At 53.4% G+C, this 23,219-nt stretch overlaps 1 protein-coding gene across 1 annotated transcript in view; it reads right to left on the reverse strand.

Annotated features, from left to right (window-relative positions):
* The window catches only part of GRIK3 (glutamate ionotropic receptor kainate type subunit 3), a 106,267-nt gene that overhangs the window by 23,331 nt on the left and 59,717 nt on the right, over positions 1 to 23,219 (reverse strand). Inside the window, exons 4-10 of the mRNA XM_082777786.1 lie at positions 22,860 to 23,041; positions 19,263 to 19,316; positions 15,108 to 15,281; positions 12,677 to 12,820; positions 9,965 to 10,072; positions 6,350 to 6,463; positions 2,438 to 2,641 (exon numbers count right to left, since the gene is read on the reverse strand). Of these exons, the coding sequence (XP_082633912.1) occupies positions 2,438 to 2,641; positions 6,350 to 6,463; positions 9,965 to 10,072; positions 12,677 to 12,820; positions 15,108 to 15,281; positions 19,263 to 19,316; positions 22,860 to 23,041 (980 nt within the window). The remainder of the gene's footprint in view (positions 1 to 2,437; positions 2,642 to 6,349; positions 6,464 to 9,964; positions 10,073 to 12,676; positions 12,821 to 15,107; positions 15,282 to 19,262; positions 19,317 to 22,859; positions 23,042 to 23,219) is intronic.

Genomic DNA, 23,219 nt, shown 5'->3' on the forward strand with positions numbered 1-23,219 from the left:
GGAGGAGGATGCGTGACTCCAAAAGAAGCAGTGGGAGCTTGCAGCGTAAACAGCCAGTCCTCCGTCATGTGCTCTGGGAGGTACCCTGGGGGTTGTGGTGGGCACCATCACCCCCAGACACTAATTATACATCCTAATTGTATGTTCCTGGTACAGTATCTGCTGCTCCCAGGGCTCTCAGCCCTTCCATGTGATAACGACCTCCATTTTAGCCTCTCGTTTCACCTCGGGAACACCTCACCTACCTACATGGTGTGGGACCAAGCCTGTGCTTCAGCTCAACCCCCCAAGAAGTTGCTTCACAGAGCCCTGGGGGCTCAGTCTCAGCTGCACAAGAGGTAAGGGGATCTTCAGCAAGGCACAGACTTTGGGCACGGAGCTAATCTTGGCCTGGGGGTTCGGACCTCACAAAGTCTTACGTGCTTTAGGCTCGCACCTGAAGGATCCAAATTCCTTTACGAGGAGGAGATGCTGGAGGGAAGCCAGCCCAGACACACTCACAGTGTAGGCAGTCCTGTTTTCATCATTACCACTTTGTTTGAGTGGTGTCTCCAACACTTTTCCTCCAAGGTGTGAAATAAGGTTGAACTTTCCCATTGCGAATGCCAGTCAGTTGTTCCTTTCCCCACGTCACGTGAAGATGCTTTGCTGCTGAAGAAGGGCCCCATCTGGTTGCAGTTTCACTTTTTAATGCTTTACATAAACACTGCTATAAAAAGCAATGACATGCAGATAAAATAATGGCTTCATACAGGGTTTGGGCAATGGTTGTAAATCACTGCAAGGCACGTACCCCGCTGCACCTGTTTGAAGGCAGAATTTGAACTTGATGCTTGTTTGCGAGTTAAACCTGCAAGAAGAGGGGATTCGGTCCTTTCCTGTTGCTGTCTGTTAATGTGCTGTTTGATTAGGTAGCCAAGAAATACTTCAGTGCAGGCTGGCCATGAATTTAGGGCATCATTGAATGAGGCTGTTCCCCATATCTCCTTCTTGCTCTGTCTCTTTAAGCTGACCACAGCCTTGGGGAGCTCAGAAAACCTCCTGGGAAGCCTCTAACATCTTGCAGGACATTGGAAGTGACATGGGTCAGACGAAATGACAGCCTGGCTGCTATTCCCCTTGTCTAATTTCCGTCAGAGCTGTTTACTTCTCCAGAGCCCCCCAGGGTGGATGCCCTGCGGTAAAAGCCATGAACTCCGCTGCCAGCAGCAAGCCTGGGGGCTGCGGGAGGCCGGCCCCCAGAGCAGGGTCGCAGCACGTTCAGTACGGGGAGGGCACCACGGCAGCATCTTCTGCTGGGAGCTGAGAGTCTCTTGTCTGATTTAGCGAGGCCTTTATGTAGGAGACCACCAGACCTGTACTGAGGGCTGCACGGGCTTTTCTGGGAGTAAAAGCACCCCGGGCTGTCCTTGCCTGCCCTTCGTGCTTCTCCAGGGCGAGCCATCTCAGGACTACTGCCTGCTTCACCGGCTGATTGAGCGTCACTGTCCCTAGAAGGGGCATAATCATGATCATCTGCATTTTGCAGATGGAGGAAATACTGCACAGAAGCGACTTGTCCAATGTCATTTCAGGCAGACGAGCCAAATCTGGAAACACAACCTCGATCTCGGAGCCCCAGCTCTGCCATCTCACCGCGAGACACCGCTCGCTTAGCCGCTCGCAGCGACGCTCATTTGCTGGAGTGACTCACCCAGCACACACGTTCCTCTCACATCAGCTGTAAGAGCATCACAGCTGCTACGTATCTGGGCTTATTTTTGTCCCTTTCCGCTCGGGCAATGTTTTCAAAATGAAGCCAGGAACCTGAGAGGTGGTGCAGTGGCTGCACCACGCGGCCAGGACGTGAAGGAGGAGAGGGAATGCGGTACCTCCAGGGAGGCTGATAACACTCCCTGGGGTGGGGATCAGAGAGGAGTCTTGTCTCTGTTCTTTTCAGAGACCTTTTCCTGGAATAGGAGCTTCAGAAATATACCAGCTCCTCTCACCTCCCTAAGTGGGCTTTGGGGATCACAGGGAGTGCTGGAGGCAAAATACTTCATTAGGAGGCCGAGCGTCCGCTGGCCGTGAGTCCAGGTGACTTCTGGCAGCTGCGAGGGGAAAGCTGCCACTGGAGCTTCACTGGTTTGTAATGGGGTTTTAGAAGTGAGCATGGAAGGAAAGGCACAGCTGCTCTGCTGCAGGGGAGCTGTGTGTTTTAGGAGATTTTAGGAAAACAAGCTGCATTTATAAATATATAGAGAGACCTGTGCCCCACACACCTGCTCTTCCTCTCTGGATACACGATCTGAATTCAGCCAAGCTGTGCCTGGGCTGTGTTTGGTGCCCCTGAGCCACCTCGTTGCTGCGCCCTGGCCCCCGTTTGCAGCCCCCATCCCACCCCTGGCAGAAAGCCTGGGGCTGCCCGGGCCCCTCCGTGCATCTTGGCCTCACTCACGTGGTCGATGAGCTCCTTGATCATGCCATTCCACTGCCCCTTGTCGTCCTGCGCGCCGTATTTCCCGTCCTCCACCAGCCGGATCTCGTAGGTGAAGCCCAGGATGATGGCCAGCTCCTTCAGCAGGTCGATGCAGTAGCCCTCAAAGCGGTCGTTCCCAAAGAGGGCGGTGTCGGACTTGCGGAACATGACGAAGGGCTCCTCCTGCACACCACAAAGCAAAAACCCCGTTAGGACTCAGCTGTGGTCCCAGCTCCTGCCCCAGGTAGGGCCACCCCTGCGGCCAACCTGAGCCGCGAGCGCCGGCTCTGCAGGCTGGGCTGGCACGGTGACACGCTGGGAATAAATTAGCTTTGCACAGCGCATCAGCTAATTAGCAACCTTGTTTACCCCACAAAATTTAATTTTGTCTCTTCTGAGCAGCCAACTGTTTTCCATTTGGTGGAATTTCAGGGAGAAAAATAACCATTTCATGCTCTGCAAATGAAGAGTGTTGAGAAGCAGCAAAAGGCTGGGGGGGGGAACAAACCGAACCACGAGCCCCGCGCCACCGACACGCAGCGGTACTGGCTCTTAAGAGGCTGGTGGATTAAATACCAGCTGCAGGACTGTGCTCAGCTGCTGGCCAGCCCCAAATGTCCCCGAGATGAGCTCTGCTTCCTCTCTGCCAGCTCTAGCTGAAGGGGTGCAGGGCCCTGCTGCTGCCCCGAGAGGCGCTGCCTTGGGCTCTGTTTGTATGCACAGTGGGGATGTCTCTGGTCACAGCAACCCCAAGCACCAGCACGTGTGAAAATAACTAAAAAAGTGCTTCCCAACTGGCTCTGCCCTACGGATTGCTGCCTCTTTGCAGGTGAAGGCAGGAACGCGCAGCAAGCGGCACAACCCTTTGGTGGCTGTCAGGCTTGGGCAGCCACCAGGGGCTGAGGACAAGGGACACCGGGGCAGCCAGGGGGAAGCAATGTGCAGAGCACAGATGGAAGTGGCAAAAAATGGCAAGCAGCAGGCAGAAACTGGACGGCAGGGGGAGGCTGAGATAGGGGGAGGCAGTGAATGAATGGCTGGAATTAAAATTATCTGCAAGGCGGCCGGAGCCCCCGTAAGGTGGCACCGAGGTCCTGCTGTGCTGCAGAGCAGTGGCTCTGCCTCGGGGAGTGACCAGAGAGCTTCACGGAGACTGGAACTGCAGAATTACAAAGCAAAGTGGGAAACATCACGCCCACAGAGTTTGGTTTGGCACTCGCAGCTCTGTTAAACCCTGTTCTCCCTGGCCACCACCTCAGTTTTTTCTTCTTCTTTTTTTTTTTTTTTCCTTTGGAATTAGTGCTTTGTTTGTGAATCAGCTGAATCTATGGATCTCGCTATAAATACAGCAGCTCCAGAGCAGCCATAAAGCACTATTAATTTTGGGAAGCGCTGTAGGGATTACATACATATTTAACAGCCGAAGCGCTGAACATTAGGACGCCACTCGCTTCAGTAATGTATCTGCAGGTCTCAAACATTTCCTAGGGGGTAATTCTGAACTCTGTGAACCACTTATTCACGGACTATTTCACAATTTATTACTGAAAATGGCCAGACATCCAATTCACAAGCTCTCTCGGTTTGCTAATCGATTTCTCAGTGAAGGTGCCCTCAATTTCATAACTTCACAGTTCCCATATTGCTTGGGGAGAGTGGCGCTGGCTGCTGGGGTAATATTTCTCTTCCAACAAGTCACTGCAATATGAGCAAAAGGGGAAAAAATAACCTTTCCTGCTTTCCCTTTTAAAGGTTCCTCCTCTGGCTTTCCTACAACCGGTTACACCAATGCGAAGGGACAAAGGGATGTCGCAAATGCAAATGAAGTGTAGGGCTGTGTTTTATGTTTTGGAAGCCAGGATATGAAATGCAGTTAGTGCAGAGCTCGGGTCCGAGCACACTGCCTGCTCCTGCAGGCTGCAGGGCAGTGCTGGCTTGCAGGAGGATGCCCCACGGCACGCATGCAGGCCCAAGGAACGGCACAGTTCATAGGAACTGGTACCACCCCTGTGCTTCATGTGATTTGTGCTTGCTCCTGGACCGCGAGATGCAAATCCTGCCCAGCAGGAGCCCGTCACAGGCAGGTGGCTGGCAGGTCTCCTTCTGGTCCATCACCTGGCATCGTGCTGAGGTCTTTGAGGTGCAGTGATGGTAGCGCTCTAACCCCAACACGTCCCCAGCTCCGGCCATGGTTTTATCCCTGGCAAGATGTGCCCTCCCTGCTTTCCGTAGCCCTGACTGTACAATTCCCTCTTGTGTTCCCGTCCTCACCTGCCATCCCTCAGCCTCGCCGTGCTGTTGGGTGCTCCTCCACCTCCCAGCGCCCCTCTGCTGCTGCCTCTCCAGCCCTCCCTGTACCACCAGCCATCCTGGCCCAGTAATTGCCAGTGAAAGGTGAGCATGGGCAGAAGAGAAGTCATTTTAAAGCTTCTGGAGTTTTCTCCAGCTGCAGTATGGGTTGACCAGTTCCCTTATGGCTGATCCTCAGCCTGCACCTGAGAGCAGCTCGCTGCAGTGCCCTAAATGTTTGCATTTCCCATGTGTGGGGACAGGCAGTGCCTGAGGTTGCCTTGCTGAGATGAACTAACCCTGGCCTGGCAAGTGTCTGTTCGACCTAGCAGAGAAACACGACCTGAGCCTCTGTTTTCTGAACAACCCCCAATAAATGCAAAGGAACACGGTGAGAGCAGGCGGGTGTGTGTCGTGTCTGCCTGCACCCGCTGCTGCAGGGCTCTGAGCAGGAGCATGCTCCCGATCTGATGCACGCTGAGTTGTTTCGGTGCCTTTTGCTTTGTCATTTCTCTGATGCCTGTGCGGGAACTCCTGATGTGAGTCCTGATTCATTTCTGTGTCTGCAGCCGGTGGGGAGCTGCTGCTGGCACTGGTTGTGCCCACACACGTGGCACCAAGCACCGCCTCGGGCAGGCAGCCCCGTGTGTGCGACCCACGGCCTCACCCAGTGGCACGGTCTGAAACTTTCAGCTGGGGGGGATTTTGTTTTCCAGTCTCCCCTGCATGTTGGCATGTGAAAGCCTTTCAGTGGAATAACTATTGTGTGATGAGCGGGGAGTTCATTAGAAAGGGTGGCACTGTCTGGCACTTCCTGGCCCCATTCCTTCCCTAGCACCAAGCCCCTCACGTTGTGTTACAGACCTTTTAGTCCTTTTGGGATGGCGAGGACATCAGGAGGGGTCACGGTGCTTGGGGCTGGGGAACACATCTCCCAGCGGGCAGCTCCTTACCCTCAGTCCCCAGAAATACAGAATACAAAAGGGCCAGGAAATTTGGGTAGGCAGAGCTATCATTCAGACACAGTTGTGAGCAGGCTGTGCAGGGACTGATATTTTTTGTTCCCTCCTGGTAGCACGCCACGAGCCTGCACTGTGTAATACAGCTGTATAGAAACCAATGCCACTAGTCATAATTCATTAGATATAAAATAAAAATTCATTCTGATCTGATGCCTGCCATCAAATCCAATAGCGAACGTGAGAGCAAAATGCAACGTGACAGCTGGAAGCGCAGGAGCCCTGTTAAGCACCCGTGCTTTGCTGGATAATGGCATTACTCTTAGCCAGCTTATCAAATACGTACTTAGGAGAGGGAAAGAAACAGGATTGTCACAGCTAAGCCAAGGTCCCCGCGTGTTCTGGTGCTGCCTGGCATACCCCGAGTGCTTCCACTCACGGCAGGCAGCGCCTGGTGCCCGGTTGTTGGCCACCCAGAGCCTGGCACGAGCCCAGCACAAACCCGGCTCCGATCCACAACTTGTCTGGGGCTCAGCTCGCCCCAGGGCTCAGGGCTTCTCCATGCCCCTGCCCAGCTTTTGGAGGGATCAGCTAACGCCGGGGGCTGTGGGTAGGGGGGGAATATGGGCTTGTGGTCTCCTACCAGGACAGTGGTGACAATGAGAGATCTGTTGCTGAGCGAGTCCGTGACGTTGGGCCCTCGTCCCTTGGCAATTTCTGTGATGTTCAGACCGTTGGCAGGGTTCCACGTGCCAACCTGAAACGAAACAAAGTGCATCACCACCTGCCCTGCGTCCCTTCATTGCTCTCAGGATCCTGCTGGCCTGGGAAAAGGGAGCTTGCTTCCTGCATTGCAAGAAACAGAAGCAGAGTTGGAATTACCATCCTGTTTCAGCTAAACAGAAGGTTTACATTAGCTCTTCTGCTGCAGGCCACTCCAGCTGCACGTGTACAATTAGCAACCCTCGTGCTGCCCTCTGAGAGATGCAGGTGCACTGAGGAAGGACCACGATGGCTGGAATTAGGAGCTGAAGGAACAATCCGGAACAGTACTGCATAGAGCAGGCAATCAATCAAAACACACTGAAAAGTCAACTCTGGGCAAGGCCAAAGCAGAACGAGAGAAAACAGAAAATATTTTTTAATCCCCCATCAACCCTGAGCCGGCAGGGCCTTTCCCAAGGAAGGAGCTCGGAGCTTCTGAAGCACACAGGGTAAGTGCACACCCACTGATCGGTCAGAGCCTGGGTCTGGGTTCAACTGAGAGCAGGACCCCACCTGGGGGCAGCCCCACAGGCGCAGCCCCCCAGCGACCCCTCCGCAGCGAGAGGTCTCGGCGCTGGTGGTGAGCCCCATGGAGGGAAGGGCCCTGGGCTTGCTCCGGCACCGGCACACGCAGCCACAGTCCTCGTCTCTTGGAGGTGCTCGGCCTTTCTCCAGCTGTCAATTTTAATGTATCATTAGACTCTGAAGATGCCTGTTGACCCAGAAATAGCAGAACATGTCTCTATTTAAGAGAAGTCATCTGGGCAACTCTAAGCCTGTTAACCTGATCTCCGCAGTGCAGGGGAGGCTTTAGAACAATCTTCGAAGGCAGAGCTGGCTAAAGGACTGTGACGGTGAGATAAAGTGTCAGGAGAGCTGGAGGAATATGCCAGAAAGCCAGCCTGGCAGTGAGAAGAAACACAAGGGCAGGTGGAAACGGGAACAGAACGACCCATCTGTAGGGTCATGCTGGGAGATGGGGCTTAGAGAGAAACCAAAGGCAGACAGCTCGAACCCGTGGGGAGCCAGGAACTTCCCATATTTTATTTATTGCTATTTTTAAGATTCTCCAACTTCTTCATCAGTCCAAGGAGACGACTTGGTTTTTCTCTATCCCAAAAAAGAGACTTTGTAATGAGCAATGCTGCCTGGCAAAAAAAACCCACAACCAGCCAACCACCTCATAAATTCTAAAAGAGTTTCCATGAACTTTGTGAAAGGCTCTAAATATTTCAGGTAAAACCCAAGCAATCCCCTGCGTCTCCTTTCAATCACACAACAGCTGCAATGTCAGAAGGATTGTACTGCGCATGGGCAGCGAGAAGCAAGAAGCTAAGAGTCTCCTGCTAGCAGCTCTGCAGACTTCTTTCTTTAAGAAAAGGAAATACTCGGGACTTAAGACTGAACTAATCAGTTTAAAATATTAGAAGAAAAAAAAAAAAGAAAAAAAAAAAAAAGAAGAAAAAGAGAAAAGTGCATTAAGAGAACTGTGCAACTCAGATAGTCAAACTACATGTAATTAGGTTTAGTTAATACTGCTGTAATCCCTGAAACATCCAGGAGGTATAAGGATCAGGAGTTCAATCCTAAAGCTCAACAAACATAAGCTATTATACATAATGCAGAATCCATCTGGGATTTGTTTGTAGTTTGGCATTTTGTTATTTCAGATTAACTATTGACAGAACCGTAGCATCAACAGAGATTTGACATCGATACTTTAAACCCCCTCTAGAGCTGACAAGAAGCTTTCGGCAAATAATAGTGGGAGCTGTGAAGTCTTGGAGTCGTCGGAGACAAAAGTTGAACGAGTGCACGGAATATGCATCAAGCCTTGGTGGCTTCCTGCGGGCTTTATGTGACACACAACAGTAATAAATGCAGCTAGTGCCAGCTATTCTCCGGTACACCTGAGGAGGATTAGGTTGACAGACAGATATTGCAGTTGTACTTAAACATTTAGATTCGCCCGGTATCCAGATACCTGCACATTTTTCTGTTACCCTGCTGATGCCGCTCTCAGGCACTCTGTTGGTGCTCTGAGCACCGTGCTCCAAAAAGCCATAATGTTTTTTTTTGGGGGGTTTAGACTCTATACAAAATGTTTTCTGGGAAAACAAAGCTACAAAAATCATTTGGTGCTTGGTTTGTGTGAAAAGATGGGATCTTCCTCTGCCCCTCTGCCTGCCTCCCTCCTGCCCAGGCTCGGCTGGCTGCAGCCTGAAGCTGGTCGGGTTTATTTGGGATGACGCTGTCTGTATTCTGCATCTGACACCCAAAATACCCTCTAGGAGAGTGCTGTGGTGACCTTGAGATTTTGTACGTGAAGCAGAGACCTACCGCAGTGGTGTGAAAGCACGGTGACAATTTATTTTAAGGAGGAGGAAAACCAGGCTGTCAGAAGGGGGATGGGGAGCGGGGCTGTTGGGTCCCAGGGAGCCGCAGCGCGGATCTGCCCGCTCCGGCGGGGCTGAGCGAGCCTCCAGCCTCCCAGGGCTGCCTGCGAGCACTCTGTGATTAATTCCCCAGCCTTAACTGGAGAAGTCATCTGTGCATCTCGGGCCGCTTGCTGCATGGCTAATTGAAAACTGCTCCTCTCTGCTCCCAGCTGGCGTTTCCTGCGGGATTCCGAACCTGTCTCCGTGCCCAGAGGTTACAAGCTCAGCACTTTGTCCCTCGCTGCCAGCCAGGCACCTTGCGCGCGTCTAAAAGCAGACTGTGCTCTGGGCAGGGAATTGCTGCCCTGCAGACAGCTTTTTCCTCTAAGTCTGCAGGATGTCCGTCAGCAGGACGTGGGCTCAGAGCCGCTCTCAAAAAGGGGTTGGGCTCCGGGACCCTCGGCAGCCTCGATGGCCGTGATTTGGAGCCTGATCCATGGTAGAGGTGGCTTTGGGGCCCAGCTGGCTGCAGTGCAGCCCTTGCTGCTGTGTTTTGTCTGAAATGAACAGACCTCGCCTTGAAACCAGTGGTTTAGGAGCTTTAGAGCTTTGCGTGCTGCTCTTTTTTTCAAAAATACCTGAAGAAAGGGGATGAAATCCCCACGAATGCCCGGTATCGGGTCCAACCATCCCCCTATTTCCAAGCCTTGGGCAGTTTTCCTGGTGGAAATCACCCCCAGCTGATGCTTTCAGGAGTTGTTCAAGGTTTTGTAAGCAAGCCCAGCGAGGTGGAGGGTTTTATTCCATCCCCTTTGGCCTGGGCCCACAGAGGTAGAGGCTGAGCCGTGAGGTTGTGCGCCTGCTGCTGTGCCGTGTCCCAGGGAGGTGCCCCAAGCTTCTGCAGCTGGGAACTCTAATCCGCTGCACGTCGCTTCGGGGCTAGTGAGTCACTGACGAGGCATGGAAAAGGATCAGAGCAATCCCACAGAACAGATCTCCTTTCATATAAAAACCAGAAAACACAGAAACAACACAACCAGCAGCCACCTCCCCTTCCATCTGGCTGTCAGAGCTGTGCCGAGCCGCATCCCGCAGGTAAGACAAACCCCGCTTACCTTTTCGAGACCGTCTTCTTTGAGGCTGATGATGTCCAAGTCAAAATCTGTCCGTAAGCCACTACTTTTGTTAAAGACAATTCGTCCAGTTAATCCTTCCCACTGGGCCTGCAGAAGGAAGAAGTAGCCGGGCCGTTAGTTGGGATCATGAATAATCTTTTGCCCTCTACCCTGTGTTCTTTTAATTAGTCCTTTTACTAGTTCTTTCTCCCCAAAGAGCATGATTAATTAATAATCACCAACGTCGCTGTGCAGACTGCAGACGGGGCTGGAGATTTCACCACTCTCTGCAGTCCTTGCTACCGTCTCCGTTCGCACCTTTTGTGTTCAACAGCTGTTGCAGGACATGATGACTCAGGAGAAAACTCCTTGCATTTATCACGGCATCCTTGCGGGCTGCATTTATCCTTGTAGTCCTGATAAATGCCGGGCTGCAGGGAGCCTGGGTTTGGGACAACTCCAGCCAAGCTCATGAATAAAGAATCCTTTCTCGCAGCAAAAGAGGGGCACGGAAGCTCAAATGTCCCAAACACTTCCTCTCTCCCTCCCTTCAGATGGAAAGCGGAGCACAAGAGGCCGGGAGCCCGTCCTTCTGGCAGGCTCTGTGCTCTGAAACAGGCACAGGAATATTGGGGAGAGCCCCCAGACCAGGCAGGAGCTGTGCCAGCAGACTGGCACCACAGCACAGCGGGGTGTGTGGAGGCTGCTCCACCAAGGGGTGCTCGTGGCCCCTCGGGGATGTTCCCACTGCTGCTTGGGCGCTGGACGTGCCTCTGGTGGAGCTGCCTCCTTCATGGGCAAGGACAGCTCGAAATAACCTGCTGTGATAAAGGTGGCATAACGCATTCTCAAGGGGGGAACCACTGGCATATTTTCCCATAAATACTCTCCTCTGGCTCGTCCTCATTAATTCCTAAGGAGTAATGACAGCTTCCTCGCCACCCCTGGGTTTTGGAGAAGATTGTGCTCCGTTGCTCATTTCGGCACGCAGGTTTTTCCTAGGGGATGCACCGGCAGCTGGGGGGAACACACCTAGATGGGGCTGTGCCCTGCTCTGCCTGCCCACCCCGTACTTCTTGGGAACCCCAAGGGCACATGGGGCACCGACACTGCGGCGATGGGGGCGGCTGGGGGCCCCTCCGTGCGTGTCTTCATCCAGCCCGAGGCACTGCTGTAGCTGCGAGGAGTGCGGGGCCGGTGGCCGCGGGGAGGCACCCCACTACGTGCCCTGCTTTGTCTGGGCAGGAGTTTAGAGGGAGCAATTATGGCGTGTTCTGATTGCTGGTGGGGGGGCTTGTCCCTGCAACCGGCTGACACGGTGCCAGGAAGGGAAACAACAGGCAGGCACCGGAGTGTGAGCTCAGGGTAATTTGCAAAAGGAGCCAACCAAACAAATTATTTACACTCTCTTTTGGCAGCCAGCTGGAGCAGCTTTCCGCAGAAGGGAACAAAACATGAAAAAGGAAAGAGAGAGGCAGAGAGAGAGAGAGGAGATACAGTCTTCAGAGCCTATTAAGAAGAAGTTCATTCTCTCTCTGCAATGGGAACGATTCTTCCCTCTCCTCCCCACGCCCGTGCGCTCCGTGCACCCGGCAGCCCCTGGGTGGGCGCCCTGTCACTGCTGCTGTGTCCCGGCCTCAGCGCCAGCGTGGTCTGCAGGTGATGCTGCAGCACCAGTCCTAACAACCATTAACAGTGTGCTTCTGCTCCTTTATGTTTAAAAACTTGAGGGGATTTTATCCCCAGCCTTTTAAGTGTGGCCCCGTCTTGTATCCCATACTGCTGCTGGTATCACAACTTCCCACGTGAAGAGCCGCAGCCACAGAAGTTTCAAAAGGCCTCGGGGTAAACAGGGTGTTACTGTTCACGAAGACATATCTGGCAGGGTTTGCGGTATCTCCCTGCGGCTCTGCCTTCATTTTTTCCTCAGGCGAGGGCTGCTTTTTGCAGACAAGGCAGAGCATGGGGTGTGAGCGTGGGGACTTGGGGCTGCGTGCTGGGCTGGGTGCTTGGGGCTTGCGGGAGGGCTGGCTGCCTCCTGCCACTGCTCCCCTCCCTCGGTCAGCTCTCCGCACCCAGACAGCCGCCGCTTGAGTCTGCCTGCGTGCTTAAGCCAGGTGCAAACAAACCATACATGGGCTGAACGGTGAGAAATCATAATGACTGAAAACAGAGAGGGAACGGGGCTGCCCCCTCGGCTCCCCTGGCTCCCCCTCGCTCAGTGCTGTGCGCTGCCAGAGCTGTTCCTCAGCACGCAGGCAGGGGTGTGCTGAGCCACCGGGAGGGTCTGCTCCGACAGCCTTTGGTGGGCCCCGAGCAAATGGTGCTGGAAAAGAAAAAGCAAACGGCTTGGGGCAGGGGTGTCCGCAGAGAGAGGGGTCCAGCTGCTCTTGACACAAGAGGAGGCAAGGACCAGTCTCGGTGACACCATGGAAGTGCTTGGCTTGTTTTGGATGTTTTGCTGTGGCAGTGTGAGTGTTATTCTGAAGGCAAAGACAGGATTTTGTCTCTCTGGACACACAGCAGTCTGATGTGTATCCACACTTCCATCCCTTTGTACCTACTCAGGCAGGGGAGGATTTTTTATAGCCTTGTAACTGCCAACCCCTCTGCCACGGGCCTCAGTACCTGCGCTCCGAGCAGCTGCACTGCTCCTGCTGGGGAGCTTTTGCAGCAGTGGGAAGCAATCATGGTTGCAAATGGTGCTTTTACCTCTTTTATAAAATTCATGAAGCGGCCGCCGAACCTCCAGGCTTTGTGCCGGTGGCACTGCAGGGAGTTGACGGTCATCTGGGGGGCTCGCTGGTAGCACACAGACACCACGTGGACCGCGTCGTACAACAGGGCAGCGTCTGTCTAAAGTAAAGGGAACAGCATTTGTGTTGGTCGTGGTTCCGCAGCGAGGAGGCATTCATACAGCAACGCGGGGAATTCGTGGCATCTCCTTGAGAAGCCGCAGGAACCACCAGCAGAGGGGTCCTGGTGCAGTCCCCACCAGAGGCAGGGCTGGGATCTCGAGAGATTGCCATGCGTGCGTAAGCTTTAACACCAAATAGGACTTCTGTAAGGCTCTGGGCTGACCTCTCATGCAAAACTCATCCTCAGACACATGACAAAGCCCCACGAGCGTGTTTCTGTGTTACGCAGCTCTTTAGGCAGAGACTGAGAAAATGTCATCTGTCCATCTGCAGCTATTCTGGTTGTTTTAGTGCTGTTGTGTGGCCACAAAGAAGCTAGCTGTTTCTAAACGCAGGTACAAGGTTTTCTTATTTAGTCTGCTTTGTCCAAGGCAGTGCAAAAAGCAACTTACATGGGAACATCTTATCCAGGCTATTTTATGTGTGGGGAAACAGGAATCAGGAAAGTTAAGTGGCTTGTCTCTGGGCATTCAAAATTTTCCAGAATGCCCCAAACTGGCATTGAAATCAGAGCATCACAGTGTGTAACACCTTCCCACTTTCCAGTGATTTGATCTAGGGAGAACTTTCTTTTTTTTTTTTTTTTTGCCTTCTATTTAACAGACTCCATTTGAGATGCCCCCTCTCTCCTCCAAACACTGACCACGTTTATTTCCCCCCCCGATGTGGTCGGTCTTGCTAATGAAAACATGTTGTTTGCTGGCTTCACAAGGCTACAAAACAGATGTGAGTACAGCAGCAAAGCAATAAACCACAACAAAACAAAATAACACAGCAAACAACTGGGCAAATATCTGTCAGGACGTGGCCGTGGAGAAAAGCCTCCAGCACTGGCAGCCATCCCCGTGACCTTCCCTTCCTGAAGAGCCCGAGCATGAAGAGCAGGCACCGGATCATCCACCTGTGGGGTCATTTGTAGGGCTGCAGGGACAGATCTGGGGAGTTTGGGGCTGGGAGAGAGGGGGACAATGGTCTGGCTATGCGATTTCATGGCGAATTAGAGTGGGGACAAGGATCTGGCTATGCAATTTCATGGGGAAGTGGATGCTGTAGTGCCCAGCTGAGGGAAAAACAGCCAAAGGAGAACCCCGTGCAGAAGGGAGCAGGCAGGACAAGGATGAGAGGAACCAGGGGCAGCTGGGGAAGATCTGTCCGCTAAGGGAAAACAAAAAAGGACAGGAGGGATGTGAGGTGAAGGTCTGGGAGGCTTTGCTATGTGGGGAAGGCTCTGGCAGAGCAGGAGGGGAGGAAAGGAGGCAGCCAGCCGGCAGTTACGGGTCGGAGACAGCCTTGCCGGGAAGCCAGATGGGCGAGCAGGTGCTGCACCTTGCGAGCAGCAGCTCGGTGGAGCAGAGCTGCCATTGGGCCCTAAAAGGAGGCATCGGAGCTGCAGCAGAGCCCATCTCTGGGCACAGCTTTGCCTTGTTCTTCCACTCATCCATCTCGGTGAATTGCCTGGCCCAGTCCAGCCTCGTGCTGTGCTCCCAGCCCTGGGGAGCCAGGAGTCTGGCTCCTTTTGGGGACTGCCTGGGGAAGTAATCCCGCCTGGGCTGGACCCACGCAAGCCTTGGCACCTGCTAGGGGGCAGGCCCTGGCTGCTGGAGCATTTCTGCTTCCCAGCACTGCTCCAGGGACTTGCACAGCCTGCCCTTCCCCAGGGAGTGCCTGCAGAGGGGCTTCCCCAGCCAGCTCGGTGTGCTGGGGCCTGGGGCACACACAGCTCACTCCTGCCAGGCGCTCCTAGCCTGGGGAAACCCCGCTGAGCTCCAGCAAGGGGCACAAAGGGCAGCTGATTGCAGCATCCTCCCTCTTGCTCCCAGCATGAAACAGCCTGGGCACTTCCCCGCTGTGCTACGGCTTTGCTGGAAGGGAAAGCTTTGAAATCTGCAGGTCCTGGAGGCAGCTTTGTGCTGGCAAGGAGGGAGGGAAGGAGCGAAGGAGCACCAGCTTCCCAAACTGGCACATCAGTCGGCAGCTGGGTGTGTGGGGCAGGGGTTTCGCCAGCAGAACTCGCTGCACTCGAGGGACAGATGTTGGAGTGCCAGTAACTGCCTGGGGAAGACACCCGCAGTGAGCTGGGACCAGTACAGGACATTTATATAACATTTGGGCATTACATACATAAATCTATACATATGGATAAATACAACAGGCGTTAGCAAAGGCTCCCTGCCCCTCGGGCTCGCTCCCCAGGCATCGCCACGCGTCCTTTAAGCCCCTCGTACCATCATCACGCCATCAAGCAGCCCCAGCTCCGCCTTGGGTGCCGACTGCAGCCGCTCCATGGACCACTTCTCGATGATGGACGCCACGTGCGGGTTCTCCACGTTGAGGATCCGGAATCCGGTCAGGTTCACCCCAGAGTAGCGGTATGGTTCTAGGTCTAATGCATAAAGATCCTTAAAAGAGAGAAATCAGTTTAAACATGTTGTTTAGCTCTGTTGTGCTTGTCTTTTCTGCGAGCTCGCTGTCTGGTAAGGGGGATGGATGAGTGGTGGGGGGAAAGCCAGGGTCGGCAGCTCTGCCTCCCTGAGCCTACGGGAGGTGAAACGACCCCCTTGGGGTGACTGCGGAGGGGCCAGGAGCTGATCCTACATCCCTGATGCTCCGAACCAGTCCCTCGACATCAGTAAGGGCAGGAGCAGTAAGAGCAGTGACAGCAGCGCTCCGGGTACAGCGTACGAGCACCAGGACACGAGCCGAAAGCTCTGCCGTGGGGCTGTGGCAGTGGCTGCAGTTCCCCGTCTGCTCCCTGGGGCTGGGACAATTCAGTCCCAACCCCAAGGCATCGAGTTAGCTGAAACCACAAGGAACTAGGCTGGTACCCAGGAGTGGGGGGGGGGAAGCAGAGCTCCTGTGCTGGAAGCTCCCTCGGGCTCCTCCGTGAGAATTTGCCATCGGTGCTGAGGCCCGCAGCGTGCTGGGGAGGGCAGAGCAACTCCGGATTCGGCATGCCAATTTGCAGACAGCTCTCAAAGAGGAACTAAGACGCATTTCTTGACATTACGACCAGCCTACGCAGTCTGCAAATGAATGAGGGTGCCCTTTATGCTATTTAAACCCCCCCCAGCCAGGCAGCCCTCAGCCCTGCTGGCAGCCAGCCCACAGACACGGCTTGGCAGGCAGCGAGAGATGGGGCGCTCGGAGCTCTCTGCGAGCGCGCTTCTTAATGCATCTCTTGGCTCTGCTGCACATCTACACAGTCAGCTCAGTTCAGGGGTTGGCTTCAATGCCTAGTCACTAGCTGGAGTAGTTTTGGGTTAGACGAGGTGCCAGGAGCAGCTGGCCTGCCCAGAAAAGCCGGAGCAGTGAGAGCTGCCTGGGGGATGGAGCAGGGCGAGGGGCGTGTGAGATGAGCGGCAGGCTGGAGGGGCTCTGAGTCTGGGAGTTGTTGGTGGATGGAGCTTAACCAGAATTTATCCAGAACAATGTCTTCTAGTAAAATTGGAGGGAGATGGAAAGGCAACACCACTGTCTTCTGTGATGGAGGCTGGGGGCTGAATGCGGTCACGGTGTTCATGGATCACAAGGGATGAAGCCCAAGAGTTGAAATGCAGCAGGAGATGTGGGGCTGTTGCTGCTTTGGCCGTACCAGTAGGACGCAGCAGGCTGTGGCTTCACCCAGACACGGCAGCAAGCTCTGTTCAGCCCACAGGGGCTGCGAAAGCACTGGCCCTAAAATGCACTGCCCTGAGCAAAGCGTAGCAAAATCCGCACTTGCCAGCAGCCGAGACTTCACTCTCAGTGGGAGAGCTAGGAATTGGTACAGCTGTTTTGCTTTAATAAGCTTTGGGGGTTTGATCTTTCCTTAAGTGCTGCCCTCTGACTTCGCACCCCCGAGGCAGGCTGCTGATGGATGCCATGGTGCGGTCCACAGCTGCAGCCCGGGCCCGAGCCATTAATCACACCCACCAAAGAGCGCAGGGTTGCTGTGGTTTAACCCGGCTGTTGGTTGTTTTTTTTTTCCTGAAAAATCGCAAGTATAAAGCTCCACGTCTTGTTAAAGGGCATCGTGAAGGCCAGGCCGTAGTGTTGACTTTCAGATGACTTCTGGTAGCTGAGGGCGAATGTGGTTGCCTGACCTCAGCGTGCTGGTGGCATCCAGACGTGGGGCGCAGCGGAACTGTGCCAGACCAGTGGAATGGGTTATTTTATCAGGATTTGGATCTTTTTGTTGGATACTTCTGTCTGTATTCTGGAAATTGCTGTGGGCAAATAAATTTTGATTGCAGAAAGTCGATTGTTCCCCCCTGGCTAGCCATGACAAGGGGAATCCACCGAGCTCCAGAGAGCGCGGTGCCATAGCACTGCCGCCTGCCCGATGGGACCGGTGTTTGGGGCGCCCTCCCCCTGCTGCTTGCCACTGAGCTCCATTTCAGTTTTCTCCCAGCTCCCTTCGTGGTGCTGGTTCAAATCCCAGCTGCAAACCCGCGTTAGCATCTCCTGGCATTAGCAGGGTGATGAACACGGGCTGCGTGGCGGAACGTGCAGAGGTGGGGGGGAATTGCCGTATCAGTTTCTTCTGCATTTTCTGCTCCTGCACAGCCACAAATTGAAACATCTGGTTCTATTTTCCACCTCATCTACATTCTCTTCTGCTATTTTTTTTACCGCAGATAATTCTCCCCTCCATCTATTCTCAAGCTCTCTGCTCAGTGTTTCTGCCAGGTCTTCCCCTCGCTCTCCCACCTCCCCAGTTACAATCTCAAGCCGAAGTTCATCGTGCCTGAGCATCCGAAGCAGGAAGCATGTCATGAGCCTCAGGAGCTTTGCAGGAACGCCTGACTACCAGTGCCAGTGGGAACCATGCTCTCCCAGCTCGGTGCCTGCTCTGAAGCAGGGCTGGGCTTGTGGTTTTTGCTTGCGGCAGCCCGAGGCTTGGGAGGCGATTCCTGCTTCCCCCTTCCACCTCCCTAACTCGCAGCAGAAGTGACAGCAGGCATTAGGGAGGCCCCTGGGTTCGCAAGGACTCGTTTGCACAAGCTGCTGGGAAATTCCCAGAAGCGTGGAGCTCCAAGGGGTTGTCCCTGCTCAGGGCTCTGTAGGACATTAATGCCTCCCGTGCGTTAGGCGCGGGCGCAGAAGGGTTGCTGTGGCAGAGAGGCTGCGGTAGGGCTCATCACGTTGAAGTCAGTGAACTGTAGTCTTGCTGCCTAGCAAAATGTTGAAGCATTTCATGCCAAGTGTTGATACACTGTACTCAGTATTGACTAGGGACCTTTTAGAAACATTCAGTATAACATAATAGACTAATTCATTAGCACCCCATGGGTCTAGTACTGTAGACGCTGCAGCACATGCATTGCAAGCTAGGAAAACATTGCCTTAAGGAATGACAGATTAAAATATCTTTCCCATGATATAACTGTTATTTCAGGAAAGTGGCATTAATTGTGATTGCTTATCTATTAATTTATTATAATTCTTTTTTTTTTTCCCCACCTCCAGGCTGTACCTACACATGAAATGTACTCTAGGCTCAGCTGGGGCTGATTAATAGGAGGTTATCTGGGAAATGCTTAAAGCTGCCTGGAATAGATAATGGCAGCAGGGGTAATTAACATGTCTTTTGCATTTGAAAAATAAATTTTGCAGTTTTTAAGGGTTAGTTTATTCTGTTTCTTTCCTAAAGGCAAAAAGATAAATTGGATTTTTGAAATCACACAAAATTCAACAGTATACCAGACAATAGCATCCTAAATGGAAACAAAAGTGGCATGCCAAAAAACCCAAACCAAAATGCCTCCTGGTGTCAGAGAAGAACTGGCCCGTGTTTAATGAGAGTGGAGTTAATCTCAAGCTGAGTTCTCATGCAAAATAAACCCGCAGCACTGAACTTCTGACCATGGTGGGGCTGGGGCTGGGTTTTAAGGGAGACCAAGATGAGCACAGAAAAACACACACCCGGGTCTTACTGAAACGTGGTCTCATCCCATCCCAACAACCTCACAGACTCACCCGTCTGCTCATCTTTCAGTGTGCGGGTAGCTGCACTGAAATCAAATGAGCGAGAGGGGAAATAAAACCAAAGGCTGCATCTGTGCAAATCTGTGCGGCTCCAAAGGGCTGCGGCCGTCCAAGAGCAGCGAAGCAGAGACTGAAGCCTCTCACAGTAAGTGCTCAGGGCTGCGGTGGTGGAGTTGGGATGACCAAATTGTCTGGTTTTAACCCAAAGCTGAGTCTGGCCCTGCTCTCACCTCTCTTGGGGTGCTGGTCCTGTTCCCCTTGCTTCTCCCCTCCCCGCAGTAATGCCCTGCAGCCGTGCAGTGCACGCAGAGGATGGGCGCCCAGCCTGCTCCCTGGCCCCTCCAGGCCCCTCCTCGTTCCCCACAGGCTCAGCAGCAAGGGCAAAAGGGCTTTGAGTCGCTGAGATACTTTACCAGAGTGGTGAAGATGAAGTGGTAGTACTCTGTCATCATTCCCATCGCCATGGCCTTGGGGAGAGCAGGGAAAGGAGGTTAGTAAGAGTGGGCACAAGAATATAACACCAGCCATGCAAAATAAAACTCAGGAGTCTGGCAGGAGGCAGACCCAGAGGCCCAGCAGCTGGGTTCCAGGCTAGAAGCAAAGTAAAAGGCTTTTTAGTTCTTGTCTTTCTGGTGCTCTGCGTCCCCTCCAAGCCCTACATGTGCCAGCCCGACACGGCTCTGCTCATGCAGATTGCTGGGATTTGCATAAGCACGCCATGATCTGTGGGGTTTGTCACAAATCGTTACGGCCCAGAGGGTCCAAGGCTGGGTCACCTCGTGCAGACCCTCCAGAGCACATCGGGCTCAGGTTCGTGCCCGGGAGCAGGTCACCTTGAGGCCGGTGGCTGCAGCGGGAGATGCTCTAGGTCTGCACTGTGATGCCGGCTCTGTGAGCTTGTTTTCTGGAGAAAACGCATGCGAGACCACTTTAAAATCTCCACTGATGGGAAAGCAACTTCAAGTCCCCCAGGAAATGTTTGCTTCCCTTGTTTTTTTGCTAAAATTACTAGGGCAGAATTTAGCTCCGAGGAAGGAAGTGACAGTTTGCAAAGAAGTAGGATGTCAAAAACATGGGGAAGGGAAAGGATTGAGATTACAAGCCTCGAAATTGTAAGGCTGGAGCAGGTCTTTACCCCTTGTTTCCTGGCCTGGAAATACCTTTTAGAAAGCCCGGTGCCTGTGGATCTATGGGACTGTGTCTGCCCTGCACAGCTGGGCAACTCAGCACAGGAGCCATCAGGGAGGTGCCATGAAACCCCCCAGGGACTCTGGTGGTTCCCCAGCAGAGCCCTTTTGGAGGAAGACGTGCGCTTCGGTGCTGCTGGGAGAAGCAAGCCCCAGCTCCCTGTGCTGGCCGTGCAGCAGACAGCTGGGTTTGGGGGGAAATAAATAAATGATAAACCTGTGGATGAGCTATGGGCGAGCCCCAGGATGGGAACGGGAGCTCCATTAAAGTTAAGACAGGCACATCTGTGCGCTGCAGAGTGCGGCAACTGCTCGGAAACAGCTGCCAAGGAGAGCGGAGAAGCTGGGAAGCAGGAAAACAGGTGTAAAGCATTAAAAAGGGACCAAAAATGAGCAAGGCTAGAGAAACACAGGTAACTTGGGAGGGCCTCATGAGTGGGTGTAGCTCTCTGATGGGTTTCTGTAATGATTTGTGCATCCAAGAGGGTGAAGTTGTTTGGTGTCTCCAAGGAGCCCAGGCTGGACGTGGCAGTGTCTGCACATCTTTGTGCCAGCTCTCGGGTTGTGATTCCTGGACTCGTAACATTTCAAAGCACTGTCCACATCACCAGAGAACTGCTTGCCACTCGTGTTCTGGGACAGTTTGCCACTGAATTACTTGGGGGCAAAACCTGGACGGGCTTGGTGCTGTGTGCTCAGCCAGAGCTGCCCTTGCAAGTGGTGGCTGTAGCTGCTCAAACCATTTTATGTCACCTGAAGTTAAAACCAGTACCAAGCGTTGGGAATTTCAGCACAAGCCCTTTTTGCCATCCATTGGCACTACACAGGGGCAGGCAGCAGAAAACCTCCATGGGAGAAGCCGACACCAGAGGCTGAGTGAAGCAGAGCTAACTGAGGCTACAAAAAGCAGGTGATAACCCTGGCGTGTAAGCGCTGCTGCTGCTGGGACAAACAGAGTGCCGGGCCATTTTTCCCTGATATTTTTGCCGTTCAGTTTTTGTCTGCGTGTCGTTGTTCCTCCACCAGCACAAAGCAAGCACTGGCTGCTCTGCCACAGGGAGGAGGCTCAGGCTGCGTGCGAGGCTCAGCGGGAAGAGGCAGCGGCAGTCGGGGCTGGAAGTGCCTTTTCCTGCCCCCTCCTGCTGTTCTGCAAGGGAAGCTGGCAGCTCCAGGTGTGCATTTCTCATTTGGGTAGAAAAGTTAGGAGATCAGGTTCCTGAGCTTCCTAATTCTTCAGCAAATGAGGATGACAGAGACGAGGGGTCTGTGTCGTGTGCTGCTTGGAGCCTCGACACTGCATGGATGTGGGCAGAGGGCAGTCAGGGCGTGATTTGGGTTTGTACAGCTTGCCAAACTCTGAAAATATTTGATTTATTATTTTTTTTAATTTTATTTTTACTTTTTTTTCCTGTACACACTGTGTAATACTGCTAAGCAGAAATGCATGGCTGTGGGTCCTGAAACTGCCCCCCAAAACCAGCCAGAAGGACTTGGGAGAAGTTCCTTCCCTCCAGTCCCCCCTCTCCTCCATCTTCCTCACTCTGTGCTCGCAAGGCTGAGCAGAGCAGATGGCACAATAAACTATAATAAACCGCATAATAAGTGAACAGCACCAAACACAGCCAGCATGTTAAAATAATAGGCAGGAGACAATGAGTCCCTTCTATTGCTTTCTTTAATAATCCCTCCTAGGCTTTCTGATTTCTCTTCATTTTGCATCAAGCAGGTTGCAGGAGAAGTCTCTTTCTACGCGCTTGCTTTCTCAGCCCTTCAGGGGATTTATTTAATCTGTGTGGCAGCGTCTTGCTGAGAAGCTCGGAACAGCTCTTCCGCTGGCTGCTTTTTAGCCTTTTTTGGGACCATTTTCTTGTCTCACAGTGACCCCACAGTGTGCTGGCACTCGGGTCCGAGGGGTCAGGGCGAGCATCAAACCTCTCAGTCTGCGAGAAACGTCAGTGGCAGAAGGGAAAGGCAGACGGGAGGCCAGCGAACGGAAAATCACTGACATCTGGCTTAAAGCGCAAGAATTGCACGCGGTGCTGGGAAGCACCCGGGGCACGCAGCCGCTCCTTGTGCTGCCCCGCTCCTGCTGCAGCCAGGCACAGGACCACGAGCACAGCCCTGCACAGCACCAACACGAAGCCGTCACACCCTGCCCCTCTGCGTGCAGTCACAGCCCCGGGGCATGCGGCAGCACAGAAAGGAGAGAAAAAATTTAAAATCAGCGAGCATCAACAGCTCGTGTCAGGCTAAATGAGCAGCCACAGAGGGGGCCCAATGGATGGGCTGGGGGCATGGGGCTGGCACGCTGGCTGCTCCCCTGACGTTTGCTCCTTCTTACCAGGGGTCTGTGTCTCTGCGATGTGTTTTTTCATTGAAATCTACATTATTTTTTTTTTTTATAGAATCCAGTCATATCCTTGTAAAATTACACTGGGTGAAAATGGCAGGTTTTGATCAAAAAGGCGTGGGCTGGTTTTGTTCACCACCTCTATTAGCAGCCCGTTACCTGCGCTCTGGCTCACGCTCTTAAAAAAGGAAATATCGAGGTGTTTGTCTCACCAGGACGGGGCTGGGGTTGTTTCATGCTGGGAATGCCGAGACGTAACCCTAACCTTGACTTTGCTGCTTTTTGAGCTCTCACGGGTGCCTCTTTCCCAACTGCAATAAGACAGCCCTTGGTTTCAAAGGCTGCGCTGCGGGGTCTAGGAGTAAAATCACCCGTCGTACCCGAAAGGAAAGCTGTAGGTCCACACACCCACCCGTGGGGCTGTCCCCTGCCCCGTTCCAGCAGCCACCACAGCCCCTGTTGGCCCTGCTCACCTGCTTGAGGATCTGAGCTGCCATCAGGTGGCTGCAGTCGAAGATGATGCGGAACTCCCGGCCCCGTTTCATCTCCTTCAGCAGCGGCCGCGCGTCGTCCGTGTCCAGTGGCAGCTGGCGGATTTTCAGGCGGATGTTGTACCTCGACGGGGCCATGATCAGCTCCTGCAGCCGAATCAGGCCTTTGGGCATGGCACAAAGACAAAGGGACAGCGTTACGGGACAGCAGGGAAGGGGGTTTCTGCTGGTTGTTGTATGGAAATCATCAAGACTTTCCTCCCTCGCCCAAATGGCCATTGCTAAAGACATAGCAAGGTAAAGGTGTGCATCAATCATTAAAAACCACACACAGAGATTTCC

Source organism: Aythya marila (genome assembly GCF_965140915.1).
Source record: "Aythya marila genome assembly, chromosome: 22".
Lineage (NCBI taxonomy): Eukaryota > Metazoa > Chordata > Aves > Anseriformes > Anatidae > Aythya > Aythya marila.